The 16,380-nt window shown below is 43.7% G+C and overlaps 1 protein-coding gene across 1 annotated transcript in view; it reads left to right on the top strand.

Annotated features, from left to right (window-relative positions):
• LOC138265212 (IgGFc-binding protein-like) overlaps positions 1-16,380 on the top strand; it is a 224,947-nt gene that overhangs the window by 157,771 nt on the left and 50,796 nt on the right. Inside the window, exons 53-58 of the mRNA XM_069212764.1 lie at positions 2,443-3,570; positions 5,038-5,285; positions 10,973-11,153; positions 13,219-13,327; positions 14,236-14,330; positions 15,588-15,764. Of these exons, the coding sequence (XP_069068865.1) occupies positions 2,443-3,570; positions 5,038-5,285; positions 10,973-11,153; positions 13,219-13,327; positions 14,236-14,330; positions 15,588-15,764 (1,938 nt within the window). The remainder of the gene's footprint in view (positions 1-2,442; positions 3,571-5,037; positions 5,286-10,972; positions 11,154-13,218; positions 13,328-14,235; positions 14,331-15,587; positions 15,765-16,380) is intronic.

The following is a 16,380-nucleotide window of genomic DNA, read 5'->3' as shown; positions in this document are numbered from 1 at the left end:
GACTCAGACGCCAGCAAGGTGGAGGTGGAGTACTGGTTTGGGCTGGTATCATCAAAGATGAGCTTGTGGGGCCTTTTCGGGTTGAGGATGGAGTCAAGCTCAACTCCCAGTCCTACTGCCAGTTCCTGGAAGACACCTTCTTCAAGCAGTGGTACAGGAAGAAGTCTGCATCCTTCAAGAAAAACATGATTTTCATGCAGGACAATGCTCCATCACACGCGTCCAAGTACTCCACAGCGTGGCTGGCAAAAAAGGGTATAAAAGAAGGAAATCTAATGACATGGCCTCCTTGTTCACCTGATCTGAACCCCATTGAGAACCTGTGGTCCATCATCAAATGTGAGATTTACAAGGAGGGAAAACAGTACACCTCTCTGAACAGTGTCTGGGAGGCTGTGGTTGCTGCTTCACGCAATGTTGATGGTGAACAGATCAAAACACTGACAGAATCCATGGATGGCAGGCTTTTGAGTGTCCTTGCAAAGAAAGGTGGCTATATTGGTCACTGATTTGTTTTTGTTTTGTTTTTGAATGTCAGAAATGTATATTTGTGAATGTTGAGATGTTATATTGGTTTCACTGGTAATAATAAATAATTGAAATGGGTATATATTTTTTTTTGTTAAGTTGCCTAATAATTATGCACAGTAATAGTCACCTGCACACACAGATATCCCCCTAACATATCTAAAACTAAAAACAAACTAAAAACTACTTCCAAAAATATTCAGCTTTGATATTAATGAGTTTTTTGGGTTCATTGAGAACATGGTTGTTGTTCAATAATAAAATTAATCCTCAAAAATACAACTTGCCTAATAATTCTGCACTCCCTGTATACGTATATGTATGTTCGATGGCATGTGTAGCTGCAGATACACATGCTATGCATATGTACCAATCAATGGGGGTCATTATGAACACAGTGGAAATCCCCACCGTGTTCATGCTGGCGGTCTGAACACAGACTGCCAGCCCCCTTGAGACCCCTCCCGCTGAATAAACAACATTCCGCGGTGCCGGCGGGCAGAAACAGTGTTGCCGCCAGCCGACCCAGCAGAATGCTGCACCTGGACATTGCGGATGACTCCATATGGAGCCGTTGTCACTGCCTCAGTAAATCGGGCAGTGACCTGCGCAACGTGGCTGTGCATGGGGGCCTCAGAGCACCCCTTCCGCCAGCCTTTTTCTGGCGGGTGAAACCACCAGGGAATAGCTGGCGGAAACAGGTTATTTATCTGTAGGGCAGCGTTGCTTGCAGCGCTGCCCTGTCGGATGAACAATTCTGCATTCTTCAGGCTGCCTGGTGGCGGTAGCCTGGCGGTGGTGGAGGGCCGCCTGTGGTGGTTCCCCATGTGTTCATTATGTGGCGATCGAGACCGACATGCCGTTGGCGGTAATATCCGCCGCACCAGCATGGCGGTCTCAACCGCCATGTTGATAATGAGGCCCTCTGTCTCTACCCCATTGTTCATTTGTGGGAATGGTCCCCAGTCCCCAAAGCCCAATTATATTTCATCAGCCACTATCAGCCACATTGCAAAAGTGTTTTCTGGTGTTGGATGTGTTACACCATATATATAAGGATACCCAGTTTTTTATCATTTGGAAACCGCTCACCGGTAATCCGTATCACAGTGTTGTGATTGGTTTACTCATGTCTTTCCACAGCTGACATCGCTTGCATTCAGGAACTACTTTTTCTTTTTCATTGAGCACTCCGTTGCAGTGCATGTGTTTTCCGGCATTGTCCGCGTCTGCTGCTTCCCCCTTCACTTCCACCGTCCACCCCTTGCTCTTTGTGTTGCAACCCCAACAGCTCACCCATTGTCAGCTCCAGCCCTATCCTCTTTTTTAAAAGTATTCTGGCTGCACCACTCTTTGGTGCCCGCTGCACTGGGCCATTTTGAAATGACTTTGATCATTTTGAGATGGCCGTATTTGCGTGTGCACCCATACGTGTCTGGCACCTAGAAATGGGATTGTATTATCTGAGCAAATCCCATTCAGGGAAGGCCACTGCAGAGGTGGGTAAATGCACCGTCATACTTTTAACAGGATTTGTTAAGACATAAATACACAAAAATGGCTGCCATGAATACATGTGAATTTACTGTGGCCATCTTAAAATTACATTTTTCAAAACATTACAAAGACATTCAAAGATTACTGATCCTCAAAAGCATTGGCAAATCCGTAAGTTTCAGTCCCAAGAGCTATTGGCTTTGCCAATTCTTGTGTAAATAGTGCATCAAAAAATCAATTGGAGGAAATGTGACCAAGGGAAACACCTTTATATGATACGGTTCTCAAGAAGTAACCTGTTTTTCACTAGTTAACCATCTTAATGCGGTAATCTATGTACATTCTGTATATTGTTTTTAAATACACTCAAAGTATTTTTAGACAGGGCATTTTATGATTTAATGCTTTGTGCCTTAGATCATACAACAAGCACACCAAGGACCACCACTCCTTCTGGAACATCAGCAAGCATAACAATAGGAAGCACGACCATAGTAAGCACACCTACACCCCCAACAATAAGAAGTACTTCTGAAGCAAGGTCAACAGTGAGCAGCACACCCGAAACAGGAACAGCAATGAGAAGCACACCTGAAGCAAGCACAACCACAAGAAGCACACCTGAACCAAGCACAACCACAAGAAGCACAGATGGAACAAGCACATTAATAGGAACCACACCTGAAACAAGCACATCAATAACAAGCACACCCGAAACAGGAACTGCAATGAGAAGCACACCTGAAACAAGCACAACCACAAGAAGCACACCTGAAGCAAGCACAACCACAAGAAGCACAGACGGAACAAGCACATCAATAACAAGCACACCCGAAACAGGAACAGCAATGAGAAGCACACCTGAAGCAAGCACAACCGCAAGAAGGACCCCCGAGACAAGCACAAGCACAAGAAGCACACCTGAAGCAAGCACAACCACAAGAAGCACAGACGGAACAAGCACATTAATAGGAACCACACCTGAAACAAGCACATCAATAACAAGCACACCCGAAACAGGAACCGCAATGAGAAGCACACCTGAGACAAGCACAACCACAAGAAGCACACCTGAAGCAAGCACAACCACAAGAAGCACACCTGAAGCAAGCACAACCACAAGAAGCACAGACGGAACAAGCACATTAATAGGAACCACACCTGAAACAAGCACATCAATAACAAGCACACCCGAAACAGGAACCGCAATGAGAAGCACACCTGAGACAACCACAACCACAAGAAGCACACCCGAGACAAGCACAACCACAAGAAGCACACCTGAAACAAGCAAAACCACAAGAAGCACACCCGAGAGAAGCACAACCACAAGAAGCACGCCTGAAACAAGCACAACCACAAGAAGCACACCCGAGACAAGCACAACCACAAGAAGCACGCCTGAAACAAGCACAACCACAAGAAGCACACCCGAGACAAGCACAACCACAAGAAGCACGCCTGAAACAAGCACAACCACAAGAAGCACAACAGGAGGAAACAGACCAGGAACAAGCACAACTACAGTCCTTCCTCCACCCACATGTACGTATTAATATACTTAACATTTGCAAGTTACCCAGGTTTTTTATTGGTGCCTTCTGATTTAGTCATGGCAACTGTTTTACATTTTGGGTGTCACAGAATAATAACAAAAGCTTGTTTTAGAGTGTGCCTGCCTTCTGCTCACCGGTCTGTGCATTAGGACATTGACTCTGGAAGCGGGGAAATCTGCAATCCAGTCGCAGCTACTCAACTTGGCCAAGTGGTGCGAACCTGGGAGCTTGTTTTCTTGAACGTCACTTCCCTTGTATGCTAAAATCATGAGCTCTTAAAGCACTCTGATATAAAAAACCTTTTATTTATTCAAGGGTTTAACATCTTGACTGATAAGCAGAAGGAGAATTGAGAAAAGTTTCAGTTTTAACCAGACCTTTATTTTCTATTGACCACATAACGATTTAATATACGGAAGGTCAAATAATTAAGCTTAGTCTCTTGGTGTGAAGACCACGTATTAGCCTCACCGCATTCCATTGTGCTCATTGCATCAGCTTGGCACGAATCACCAGTCGCGTCAATAAGCTGCATCAATGGTAGTGAGCTCTGGCTAGTGCGCAGAGCTCAGGGTTCTGGGCACGAACCCACTGAGAAGCTGAACAGAACATCTTAAAGAATAAATGAACATGATTCTCTTCACTTGGGGTAAATAACCAGACTTAAGAAACATGACTGGTAGTAAATCCAAGCTTTACATTGGCCTCAAGAGCAGTCAGGCTGTCTCCCTGCAGCCAGGCACTCTGGAGGTGGGTAGGCAGAGAGCAGAGTCAGTCACATGTCTGGTACTATTGCCACTCTGCTAGCTCAGATTCCGGGTCATCACTAGATGATGAGCACCCAGGACTTCTTGCTTCTGGTCCACACCCCCAGCGCCCTGCAAAGTTATTTATAAATCACAAAAATAGGGGTTGTTTTCATTTTGTTACATGAAGGGGCCAGTAATGACAGGGACCTACAGTTACCACAATATACTGGAACCACCTTCCAAATGTTTCCTCAAGCATTATTTCGATTTTAAATAAGGTGCTTGTGCTGCCATGAAACCAGAGAGGGGCCCCTACATGAAGTTGGCGACCCAGGCTCACAAAAGCTTCTGAAAGTCTGTAGCATGGTGACACTTGTCTAAAAAGACACCAACTGGTCAAGATTTACCAATGTCTCTAAGTCAGTCCACCTTTACATTTTAGAGACTGAAGGATATTAAGGGGATATCAGGCGTTCCTTAGGGGTGTATCAGGAGTTGCTTCTAACCACATGAAAAAGCAAATTCATCTCTATGGTCTTGTGATCTAAAGGCAAATATAAACCATTATTAAGCAAAACTGTATTCTGTTATGATGATGTTATCATAATAAATCTTCCATTTTTTATTCCGATCCTCCGTCTGACCATCAGTTTGCACAGATGTGTTTGGCTTACAGTGTATGTCTTTGCTGCATGTCTTCCTTACAGCCCAAGTCACCTGCAGCGCCTCTGGAGACCCACACTACGACACGTTTGACAATAGAGTCCATCACTTCATGGGCAATTGCACATACATGCTTGCCAAAGTATGCGGCCAAGGCAGCAGCGTGCCTTTCTTCAACGTCTCTGCAACCAATGAGTTCCGGGGCTCAAACACCAAGGTCTCCTACGTCAAGTCTGTTCACGTGGATGTCTACAGCAGCCGGATAACCCTACTCAAGAACAAGAAAGTGAATGTAAGTTGTCTACACAACTGTGGGCTCTCAGTGTAAACATTTCAGAGTCAAGGCCATGCTCTGGAAGTGCTGCAGTGTGTAATGAGGCACTTTGGGATTGCAGAAGAAGCACACTCTTGTGTCTCCTTCTGTGATGTGGTCAAGTGAATGTGTATTTTACTGATGTGTTATGTTCAGGAAGGTAGGCACTGTGTGCACTCACTGTGTCCTGTGCACATTTGGGAAGGCCTGTGGTCCTGAACTCATGCTATTCTACTACTGATGCTGTTGCAGGGAAGAAAGACTGTCTGGAGACACACTGTGTACCCCGGAGGAAGTGGTGTCCAAGACCGCTGCTTGGGAGGCACATGGGTGCGCGAGGTGCAACCAAGCATACCCCACAAGAGGTGCAGTCACAAACTTCTTCCACCTTTAGAGGGATCCTTGTCCTCTCCCTGCATCAGTCCCTCTGTCTTGCTGGTCCATGTTTCAGGCTGTTTCAGTGCTGCACTGTCTCTAGTGGACAGGGCATTTTTCTATAAATATAAACACTGTCCCTTCTCCACTTGAAGATGGGGCAAACCCTAGTCTGCCAAGTCACATAGTAGTGATACTGCCCTATCTCATTTGGACAGAGAGAAGAAAGTGGTTTGCCAGTAGAGGAGATCATCTGTGGTTGGAAGTGTTGTAAGGAGATGTAAATAAGATCCGCTCTCACAACATCTCACTCATGATATTGTCAGAGAGGAGACTATGGGCCACGTGTACGTACATTAGGATATACAATTTCCTAATTGATATTCCATGCAAATTGCAATTAGGAAAACGCAATTACAAATGCACCTAATTCTATTCTTTTGCGATTCCTAGTGGGTTGCAAATAGACCAACATCATTAATAATAATGAGGCAAGTCACCATTTGCGACCCACTGGGTATAGCAAAAATCACGGGGATGGTGTCCTGCTGGGGTCAGCAGACCACCATGTCTGTGATTGGTTTTATATAAAACAAACTGTTTTTTTTTTTTTTTTAAAGCAGCCCGTTTTACTTAAAGGAAAATGGGATGTGTTTAAAAAGAAAAAAAATGAAACGTCTCAGTTTCATTTTTTAAGTGTCGGAAGTTGTCCGTGGGATCACTGCCTGCTCTTAAAAAAACGTTTTCGCATGCACTCACAAAGGAAAAAGTGAATGTTCTGTGACCACATCCCGGTCGCAAAACATTTTTACATAAGACTGCAAGTCACTATTAGAAAGAGGTCCCTTCCTAACACCAAATCCCTAAACCATTTTGTGATTCAATACTTTTTTTTTGCTCGCAAACTGGCCAATTCTGTAAATGGGACCATTTTTGACCAAAAAAAAGCCACCTACATGTGGCCGCATATCCTTTGCTGTGGAATGCAGTAGTTGTGATCTTATGAGCGATAGATATTGGGCTTTGAGTGAAGGTTTTCTTCTATGACTGGAATCATCTGTGGACTCTTGGGTGACTGTAGAGTGTGGGTCTGTTGCTAAAGAAGGGTGCCAGACTTGCACGAGTAATTCTTCGACATTAGTGTCCGATTGTTGAAGAGATGCTTAAAAAGGTTGGTTGATGGTCATGGTTGCGTTGAAGGACATTGATCTTTCAGAATTTCCCACTCACAGCTGTATCGGTTGTGTATTAGGAAGATAGAATTGGTGCCCAGTATTTGGTTGTGTATGTGTGTGTGAGTGAACGTATACGTGTATCAGCATGTGCATGCATGTGTATGTGCATGTGTGTGTGTATGTGTCTGTAGAGAAAGCTTGAATTGTAGAAGTCCCAGGCTTTAGAGGGTGAACTAAGATTTTCCCAGGGCTAATGAGAACCGACAAAAACTCCAAACCCCAGACCACTGGTGAAAGTGATCTGAGATGCTCAAAGCACAAATCAATGGCTTCTGGTTGGCTCCTGGGTTTTAGAGTGCACTTAAGGGGGCCTAGGAGTCTGATTGTTACTGACAGGGATACCAGACAAGAGCCCTCGTGTATTAGTTAGCAGCCAGAGTCTACTACGTCAGAGTGAGAGTAAAATTGCTCCATCGTCCTGACAGTGTAACCACCTGCCAAACTTATAACTGGTCACCATGCCAGAGGTCATTTTTGGAGCATTGAAAGGAACTGCCATCATGGCGGTTCCTGTCACTGTTCTTTTTTTTAACAACATGATCGGGCCGTCTGACAAACGTATTGTTTTTTATTTTCAAAAAGAAAACCCCAAAGAGGTATTTTCTTTTAGATTTTTTTTTTTAAATGCCCCCAGCATTAGACAGTTTTCACTGCTCACTACTATGGGGTGACCAGAATTTTAAAGCCAAAAACTTAAACATTTCACTAAAATAGAAGAAGGACTACAATTTTACTTTAACTAAGCGCACAGAATGGCAGCCCATATAAGCGTATATTTACCGAAGAGGCACTAAGAACATAAATAAACTGCAGTTTTTGAATCCAGCATTATGCCTGTTAATTAATTTGTTTTCTCATAACATCTGTTAGCTATCCCTTGTTTGGAAAACACAAAAAGGCACCTCCCACTGTTTTCAGTCGATCCTCTCTAAAAACTGGGACTAAAGCTAAATTTCCCAAAATCAGTCATGACAGCTGGTGAAAAACTGGGACTGTCCCGGCAAATCCAAGGCGCCAGATCACCCTACCCCACTGCCAATATATTCCTTGCAGTGACTGCCCTGAAAACTAACCTGGAGTCCACCAATCTAAATTAAGTGCATGAACATAGGGGTGAACCTCCGACAGCCCTTACTCCCCTGTTGGGGCAAAGAATACTAACCAACAACATACACATCAGCCCCATTGTTCAGGACGGATCAGTTTAGACTCTAAATGGCCTTAAGCTTAATGTTCTGGTGAAAATCTGGTTCTAGTAATGGCCATAGCGGCAAAATGATAAAGTATGCTCCCTGGAAGAAAGAAAATGTAGGCCCCCCATAAGCATGAGCAGCTTGATGGAGTTGGATATTTTAATAATGGGGCAACAATGGACTGTACATTCTCAATGGAGGAACCTTTTCCATAGAAAACTGGGACCACCTCTGATACAGGATTAGTCCCTATTGTACCTTTTAAGCAGAGCTATTTCCAGTTCCATCTGTCCTACACAGATGCTTCCAGTGGTTTTGAAACCAGGGTGGCCAGCCCATTGACTGAAACAGACATCAAGGCCACGAATGAAAATTAAATTCCTGTGTCTGCACCAGGATGGGTCATAGATCAGATGGCTAATGAGGTAATGCCAAGAACAGTAGGCATGTCCTTCAATTGTTTCATATGGCTTTACCATATACAGATGTTGTTAGGTATCTCTGTGGTTCAGATCAGAGCTGGTGGAATGCAGGGCTGCATGACATCTGTGCAGACACATCAAATCCTTGAAGGCGTGAGACACTTCAGGGTCAGGAAGCTCCTCTTGGGCAGAATAGCTCCAGTGCTCCCATTAGGACACGGCTCGCCACAACCTAGGCCTAGTTCTAGCATTAGAGGGAACAACACCCTGATCCACTTGTTGGAGTAGCTTCTCGGAGATGGACAACACCTGGAGGCACATTGAACACATGGGGCCTCATTACGACCCTGGCGGCCAGCGGTAAACTGACGGTAACACCGCCAACAGGCTGGTGGTTTACTGCCAGCGTATTATGACCGTGGCGCATTAGCCATAGCCATACCGCTGGCCCCTCCAACATACAGCCAGGCTTCTGCCTGGCAGTCATAATCCCCAGGGCAGAGGTGCAAAAACCGCTTCCCTGGGGATTATGAATCCCCAACCACCAGCCTGTCCAAGGTTGTAAACACTGTCATGCAAATGCTGGTAGTAAGGGGAACTCGGGGTGCCCCTGGGGGCCCCCGCACTTTCCACGCACTTTACATGGTCAGTGCAGGAGCCCCCAGGCACAGCCCCATCGCGCATTTCGCTGGCTGAAATGTGCGACAGGTGCTGCTTCACCCACTGCACATCAACATTGCCGCCAGTTCTATTATGAGCCGGCAGGCAATGTTGATGTGACTTTTCCGCTGGGCCAGTGGACGGAAACACTGTTTCCGTCCGCTTGCCCAGCAGAAAAGTCATAATAGGGAGCCTGACGTTATAGTGGCGCCCGCGGCTTCGGCGGTCTTCTAGTAAGACCGCTGAAGTCGTAATGCGGCCCATGGTCCCAGCAATGTTGGGCCATATGGAATTCATCCAGATGTTTAGAAGACACTTCACCTAGGGGAAGAAGCAATTAGCCTGTGGTTCTACACTATGCATCAACTGCCTCAAGCCTGAGGAAGGTGCAGTAGTTAGTTTCCACTAGAGGCTTGTTCTCTGATAGGAGAGATACCAAATAATCGTTGTGCACCCACTAGTGGTAGAAGTGATGCTTAAAAGCAGACAAAATAACAAGGCTGATTAAACCCACAATATGTCAGCATTTCACAGTTAGCTATACACGAGGGACTTGTATTTTGTCCCAGCCACAACCCCCCTCCGCCACACACACCTCCTCCCGGCATTCACTCTGAATAACTTCTCCATGCATCCAACAGCCATTCTTCAACCAGCCTCCTGGAAATTCCAGTCCTTCTCCTGCCATTCTGCAGGCTTTTGTGCTGAGATTCTCCAGACATTTCTCCTGAAATATTTGTTCAGATTTTCCCTAGACATTCTGAATATGTTCACAAGGATACTGCTCCTTCAGAAGTTAGCCATGGGCTGCCATCGTGTTTCTTGAGCATCTTCTAAGCATTCATTATCATCCTCTGAGATTCCACTTGCTTTTTAACTGTAAACTGAAGCTCAATACTTATAAACAATTAATACTTGTGAAATTATTTTGAAACGTTCTGTATTTAATTTTAAATCCCACGTCTGATTGCTGCTGCACAAATGGTGTCTATGTACCTGTGTGACCTCCCTCGTTTATTGATCAATTTTTAAATTCATTGACTCTTTCCTGCATACTTTTACCAGGTCATCTGTATTACTGAGTCCCATATCTTTCAAAATTGTTAACAAATAGGTTTTCTCAGATATTCACTCAATTGCATCATCTTTTACTAAGCACCTAATGGCTCACTCCTTTTCTGCTCATAGATTGTTTCCTCTAACATATCACTCAACAGTTGTTAATTTGCTCATATTACTTTGATACACTCATTGCCTTCTCACTCCTGGTCGAATATAGCTCTATAGCCTGCTGTAGCGGGCTATACAGCCATTAAAGGTCTGCTCTGGTGTTAAAGGCACGAGCCAAAGACGAGGGCCTTTAACAACGGAGGGGGCCTTTAATGGCCGGTGTAGTCTGCTATGGCAGGCAATAAGGCTATTAAAACATTCCGCCAGTTAAGAGCAGAATGTTCTCATTTGTAAAACTAAGGCCTCTCAGAGCCTGAGAGGGTTGAATTCCCCTCGGGCTCCATGAGGGCTTTGTTCACAGCAACAGCTAGCATTGGAATGTTGGAGTTCTCAGCTTCTACCAGACATTAGAAGCCCAGCACACCCCTCTGTCTTCAATGGAGCTCCCAACATTCCAATGTTCTAATATTATTTACCACTCATGTGCTTACAGTCTTAACTGAGGTTAAATCATGCGTGCATTGACTCAGTATTTCTCTGATAGATCCAGTAGCCCAGTAGTCCATGATTTCAGTGAGTTGCATCACTCTTTTTCACTCTTCTCTCTTCAGGTGAATGGGAAGCGCATGGGTCTACCAATCGAGGTTGCAGGTGGTCGAGTCACTATCAGGAACAGTGGCATCTATGTTCTTTTGCAAACTGATTTCAGACTAGCCGTAAGGTTCGATGGAAACCATTACGCAGATGTCTCTGTGCCACAGGCATGCAGCGGGCAGCTTTGCGGATTGTGTGGTAAGTACATTTGTGGTGTTTCTAGAGTTTTTGTTAAACATGCTCATGCAACAGCCAGGGTCAGTGTCATGCACAGCTGTGTGTGGACAAGTATTACAACTCTTTGGTCTTTACCCTTAGCAGCTCCCAGACATATCATCCATACCCATGGCATTTAGGCAGAATAAAGGTTCAATGCAGTGCCCACTACTTTCAGTGTGGGGTTTCTCCTCTCTCAAAAGACAAACAGAGTTCTGTCAACCACACACCTCAGATTACTTTACAGGTTCATTAGGTAATCACAAAATGCAGTCTACCTTTAATGTCTGGCAGCCCAGATGTCTAAGGCAACCAAACAAAAGGAGCGCTGAAAACTCAGGAGCCAATCATGGCGTGATTTATTTTAATGTCCTCTCCCACTGCAGATACTGATGCATGCTAGGACAGATTCATCCTAGTCATACCAGCTTGCATTCAGAAATGACACTGTGGGAGAGGAGGGTGGTAAGATGCCAACTGAGCATGTGTATTACAATGCCTGAATCCTATGGTAAATAAATTGCCCAGGTAAAGGTTCTGCTTACACCTCACAGGCTTTACTAGATGTATAGAGTCCTTAAAACACAGACGTGTTTCTCCCTGAGAAGGTGGACTCCCATCTGGACAAAGTACAGTGGAGGTGATGTTTGCCACAGTGGTACGCGGCCCATTAATCAGATGCAATAGTGTGAAAAGTATATTTGCAAGCAGCTGTGGAAGTCTATCACTGATTCAAAAACAAAAGGGCAGTGGTTGAGGTAATGAAATGGAGATATACGTAGTTTTATCTTGCAGTCAAACTCACTGGTTCTTGTTTGTTCCTAAATCCCAGTGGTCCTATGAACAGTTGGTATCTAGGCTCTTTCATTCACTCATATATCTAGCACACATTTAGTGGATTGTGCAGGTTTTTGCGTATTTCTATATTCTTTTGGGGTCTGGCTTGACAGCTCCACTGTCTGCAGGAACTCATGTGACAAATTAATTCAGAATCCCACGAGCTCCAATCAAGGACTGGACAGGCACGGTTGGCTACTTGGGTGAGATGAGAGGAAAATCAGTTTTAGGGGGTTGAGTATCAATGATAAGAGGTCACCCAGTATACAGCTGCTTGTAGTGCATGGCCAACAAGTAGGTACTTTTTTAGAAGTTTCTTAGATATAGTTTCATCACAGTATTGATGATATTGCATCCCTGTGTTCTTCAGTAGGACTCCCAGAGTGTTCAATATAAAGGTTACAAATAGCCCATTCACTTAATGTTGTATATTACAGAATATACATCCAGTTATTTGATTGTCTTTAATGAATCAGAGCAGTGTAGGTTCCTTCTTAGGTTTAGATGCCTTTTCAAACTTTTGTGAGTTTGGTGAAATTTACTTAGGCTGCAGAGTTTACAAAATCCCACTTTAGTGAACATCTTCCACTGCATATAAGGTTTTATGAGCATTTCTTTCTTCTTTTTTTTTCCATAAATATTTGCCACATGTCAAGCTGTGCAGCAATGAAACACGTTGCACAGTGTGGAGTTAGCTTTGGAAATGTAAGCCTGACATACCCCTACCAATGACATGCAGATGTATATAACATCATGTCATCACAGAAGATCTCACAATTGTAGAATGTGCTGACATAAGAAAAAACAAGTACCTAGTCTGACATCATAAACTAATTCTGACACTGTGAAGAAGCATTGTGTAACGCAACGTAAGAAGTTCATTGATACAACTTCCAATACCTCATTGTTAAAATGAAAACTACCTTCCCTCTTTCATCTGCCTTAGAAAGCTGAACTGCTTCTCATGTTTATGGTGCCTCCCATTCCCAGTCATAGACTCTCACTTCCCAGCAGCCCTCATTGGCTTGTCAAGTTTTTATTTAAATCAAACCAACCCAAGTGCACAGACACACAGCAATGTTGGTGAATGTGTAGAAGTTGTCACAAGTCTTTCTTTGCTACAGACTTTCCCAGTCTCTTAAAACTAGACCAGAATAACCAACTATCGGATGAATATGCACAGGGTTAAATGCCTCGCTCTCTTTTTCAGGTAACTATAATGGGGACCCAGGTGATGACAACATAAAGCCTGATGGAACAATTGCAAAGGACTCTAATGACCTTGGGGACAGTTGGATACTTCTGGAAAAGAATGAAATGTATGTACACTTCCAAAGTCTCTAATAACTTTTTAATATATATATATGACAAAATGTACCCCTAACTGTATTGTATGGATTTTGCAAGTTTCAGATGGATTACACAATTACATAAAGGTATAAGGATGCAGGCATAAGGATACTGGCCTTTGAAATTACTTGCAATATCCATTAATTTGAGTTGTAGATATGTTATCCTGCAAAATACATTTGGCTGCAGTTGGCCAGATTAAGAAGATTTTGTGCCCTGATGTATTAAATAGGGCCAAAGAGCAGAACAAATCTTACACTCAGATCACATCCCTCTGCTTGATTTGCCACATACCTGGGACCATTGGCCTGCTTGCAGTCTTCCCTATCCTTGGGGGAGACAATGCTACGTGAGATGTGCATGCAACAACATGGGCGGCTGACTTGCTCTATGAAGATGAGAGAAAGAGTGGGAGGTGGGTCGGTTAAACTCCAGCACCGGGGGCCAGCTGACGCCATGAAGAGATAGGAGAGGACGTGGGACTTGGGAGCAGCTGTTCTGTGCAATGTCACTCCATGAACAAATGGTAGAGGCCTTTGGTATAGACACGTCCTGATGTGCGTAGCTGTCTTCATTTAGTGAGCCTTTTAAATATGCCATTGCCTGGCCACACATCCTCCCATCAGCCAGTGATGAGAGAAGCAGACTGATGGAGCTGGAAAAGGCTGCAACCCTTCAAGCCGTAGCACATGTGTGAAAATGAGCAAGACACCTCAGGTCACTACTTACTTACAACAAGTTCTTACATCCACATTGAGCATTGTTTGTCTTATTACATGGATGTTATAGCATCAGATGTGCCTATAATAAGTAAATTAAATACTACTGTTTATAATTAGATAATTTGACATCACTGTGGACATTTTCTCCTCTTCAGATGCTCTACCGGTGGTGTGGGTGAGGCATGTGACCCTACGCTTGAGACTGAGGTGCAGAAGGATACTGCGTGTGGAATCATCTCTGACCCCTCAGGTAGAGTGTTCTTGCTGTGTTATGCTTTGGGTTCAGTCGGCTATAATTGCAGTGCTCCGACTGAGCCTTTGGTGGCCTTCAGCAGCATGCCTTCCTATATAAACCTCATGTACATAAACTATTTCAAAGTTCTAGTCTGCTAATGCACATTTTTAATATAACCTTTTAATGCACTATTTTGTATTTTTGAATTAGTCATACCTATAGATTTACACATGTATTTATGAAGTATAGGATACTGCATAGCTTACAGAGTGAACAGCAAATCATTGGTTTGTTGAGTTGATAGAAGTCTCCTGAGACTGGCAAGAGTCATCACATTTTCACCCAACAAGTTTCTTCTGTGGTCACTTTCTTATAGTTCGATCTCCTTGATTCGAAAACATATTCAGAAAATGTATTGTGAGGCAAAAACATTTGAAGGGTGAAACGTTGAGTTTAGGAAGCAAGATGGGATTTCTTTGTAGGATTGGTCTTATAAACGCTATGAGAGCTCACATAAATATTTGTTGAGGAACAGTAAGGAAAACGGGAGCAGATACCAATAGGTAGAAAGTAGAAACATAGGATTTAGCGCTGGGTAATGAAAATGTATGAGCAATGAACTTGTGAAATAGAGTCTGATGTGAGGTAATTGGAGGACAACCATGGTAGAGTTCCAAAAAACCTTTTAATGTGATGAGTACATTTGTTTGATATCAGGTCCTACGCCACACCCTAGATATGGACACAATGATTGCAGGACTCTGACACTTAAGTGGTGGCTCCTGCACCACAGTTGGTTGTTGGTTCCAGTGAACATGGGTTTTGGTAGATTTGTTTTGTGATGAGTCCTACACCACAGTCTTGGATCAAGCCCAGTAAGGTTTGAGTTTTAATAGATTTGTTTGACAAAGAGGTCCTCCACCATAGTCTGGGGTTGGGCTCTGTGTGATTTCAGGACTCTAGTACATTGCTGCAGTACAAGCTCCTGCACCACAGGCTGATGTTTGACACAGTATTCTCTGTGTTCTGCAGCATTAGTAAAGAAATAGCTCCTCCACAATAGAGTCACAGTGCCAGAGACTATTAATCTTCCCACCATATATTTTTAAATAGTAGGAATGGAGTTTGGGGCAATATTATTTTGTGTAGCCGGGCAGGGCAGTACTTGAAGGCAGTGTCAAGATGTTGAGTTAAAACTGTCCTGATTCTTGGAAGATGGTGCAAAGTCCCATGCCTTTGGAAGCTTTCATGTCCAAATGTTCTTTCCTCTAGGTATTTTCAAAGATTGTCATGCAAAGGTTCCACCACAGAACTTCTTCAAGAGCTGCGTGTTTGACATGTGCGCTACCGGAGGACAGTCTTTGTCTCTGTGCTACGCACTGCAGGCCTATGCAGCTCACTGCACCAACGCCGGAGTTTGTGTGCAGTGGAGAAACAATACTTTATGTCGTAAGTTGTCTTTACTGACTTTTCTATAATTTGAGGGATGAATCACTGACCTAATTCTTTTCAACATCACAAAATGAGAGGTTACCTTCTCAATAATAATGCATACACAGATATCAGATGGTCATTTTGTGGGTTTTTTGTTACACCTGACATAAGAAATAAATACATTCACCACATACATTGAAAGCAGTCAGACCCTACAAGGCTGCTAGTTGGGATAATATCTGCGTATCTCAGTTGGGATAATGTCTGTGTGTCTAGGTTTGGATAATTTCTGCATGTCTCAGTTAGGATAATACCTGCATGTTTCAGTTGGAATAATGTCTGCGTGTTTAGGCTTAGATAATATCTGCATTTTAAGGTTGGGATAATGTGTGCGAGTCTCATTTGGGATGATGTCTATGTGTTTAGGCTGGGATTATGTTTGTGTGTCTCATGTGTGATAATGTCTGCATGTCTTTGTTGGGATAATGTTTGTGTGTCTCAGTTGGGATAATGTCTGCATGTCTAGGTTGCAATTATGTCTGCATGTTTAGGTTGGGATAATTACTGTGTGTGTTAGTTGGGATAATGTCTGCAGGTCTAGGTTGGGATAATGTCTGCGTGTCTCAGTTGT

Source organism: Pleurodeles waltl, chromosome 11, assembly GCF_031143425.1.
Source record: "Pleurodeles waltl isolate 20211129_DDA chromosome 11, aPleWal1.hap1.20221129, whole genome shotgun sequence".
In the NCBI taxonomy this organism is placed as follows: Eukaryota; Metazoa; Chordata; class Amphibia; order Caudata; family Salamandridae; genus Pleurodeles; species Pleurodeles waltl.
Note: the sequence above shows the minus strand (reverse complement) of the source record. Positions and strands in the feature narration are given on the sequence as shown.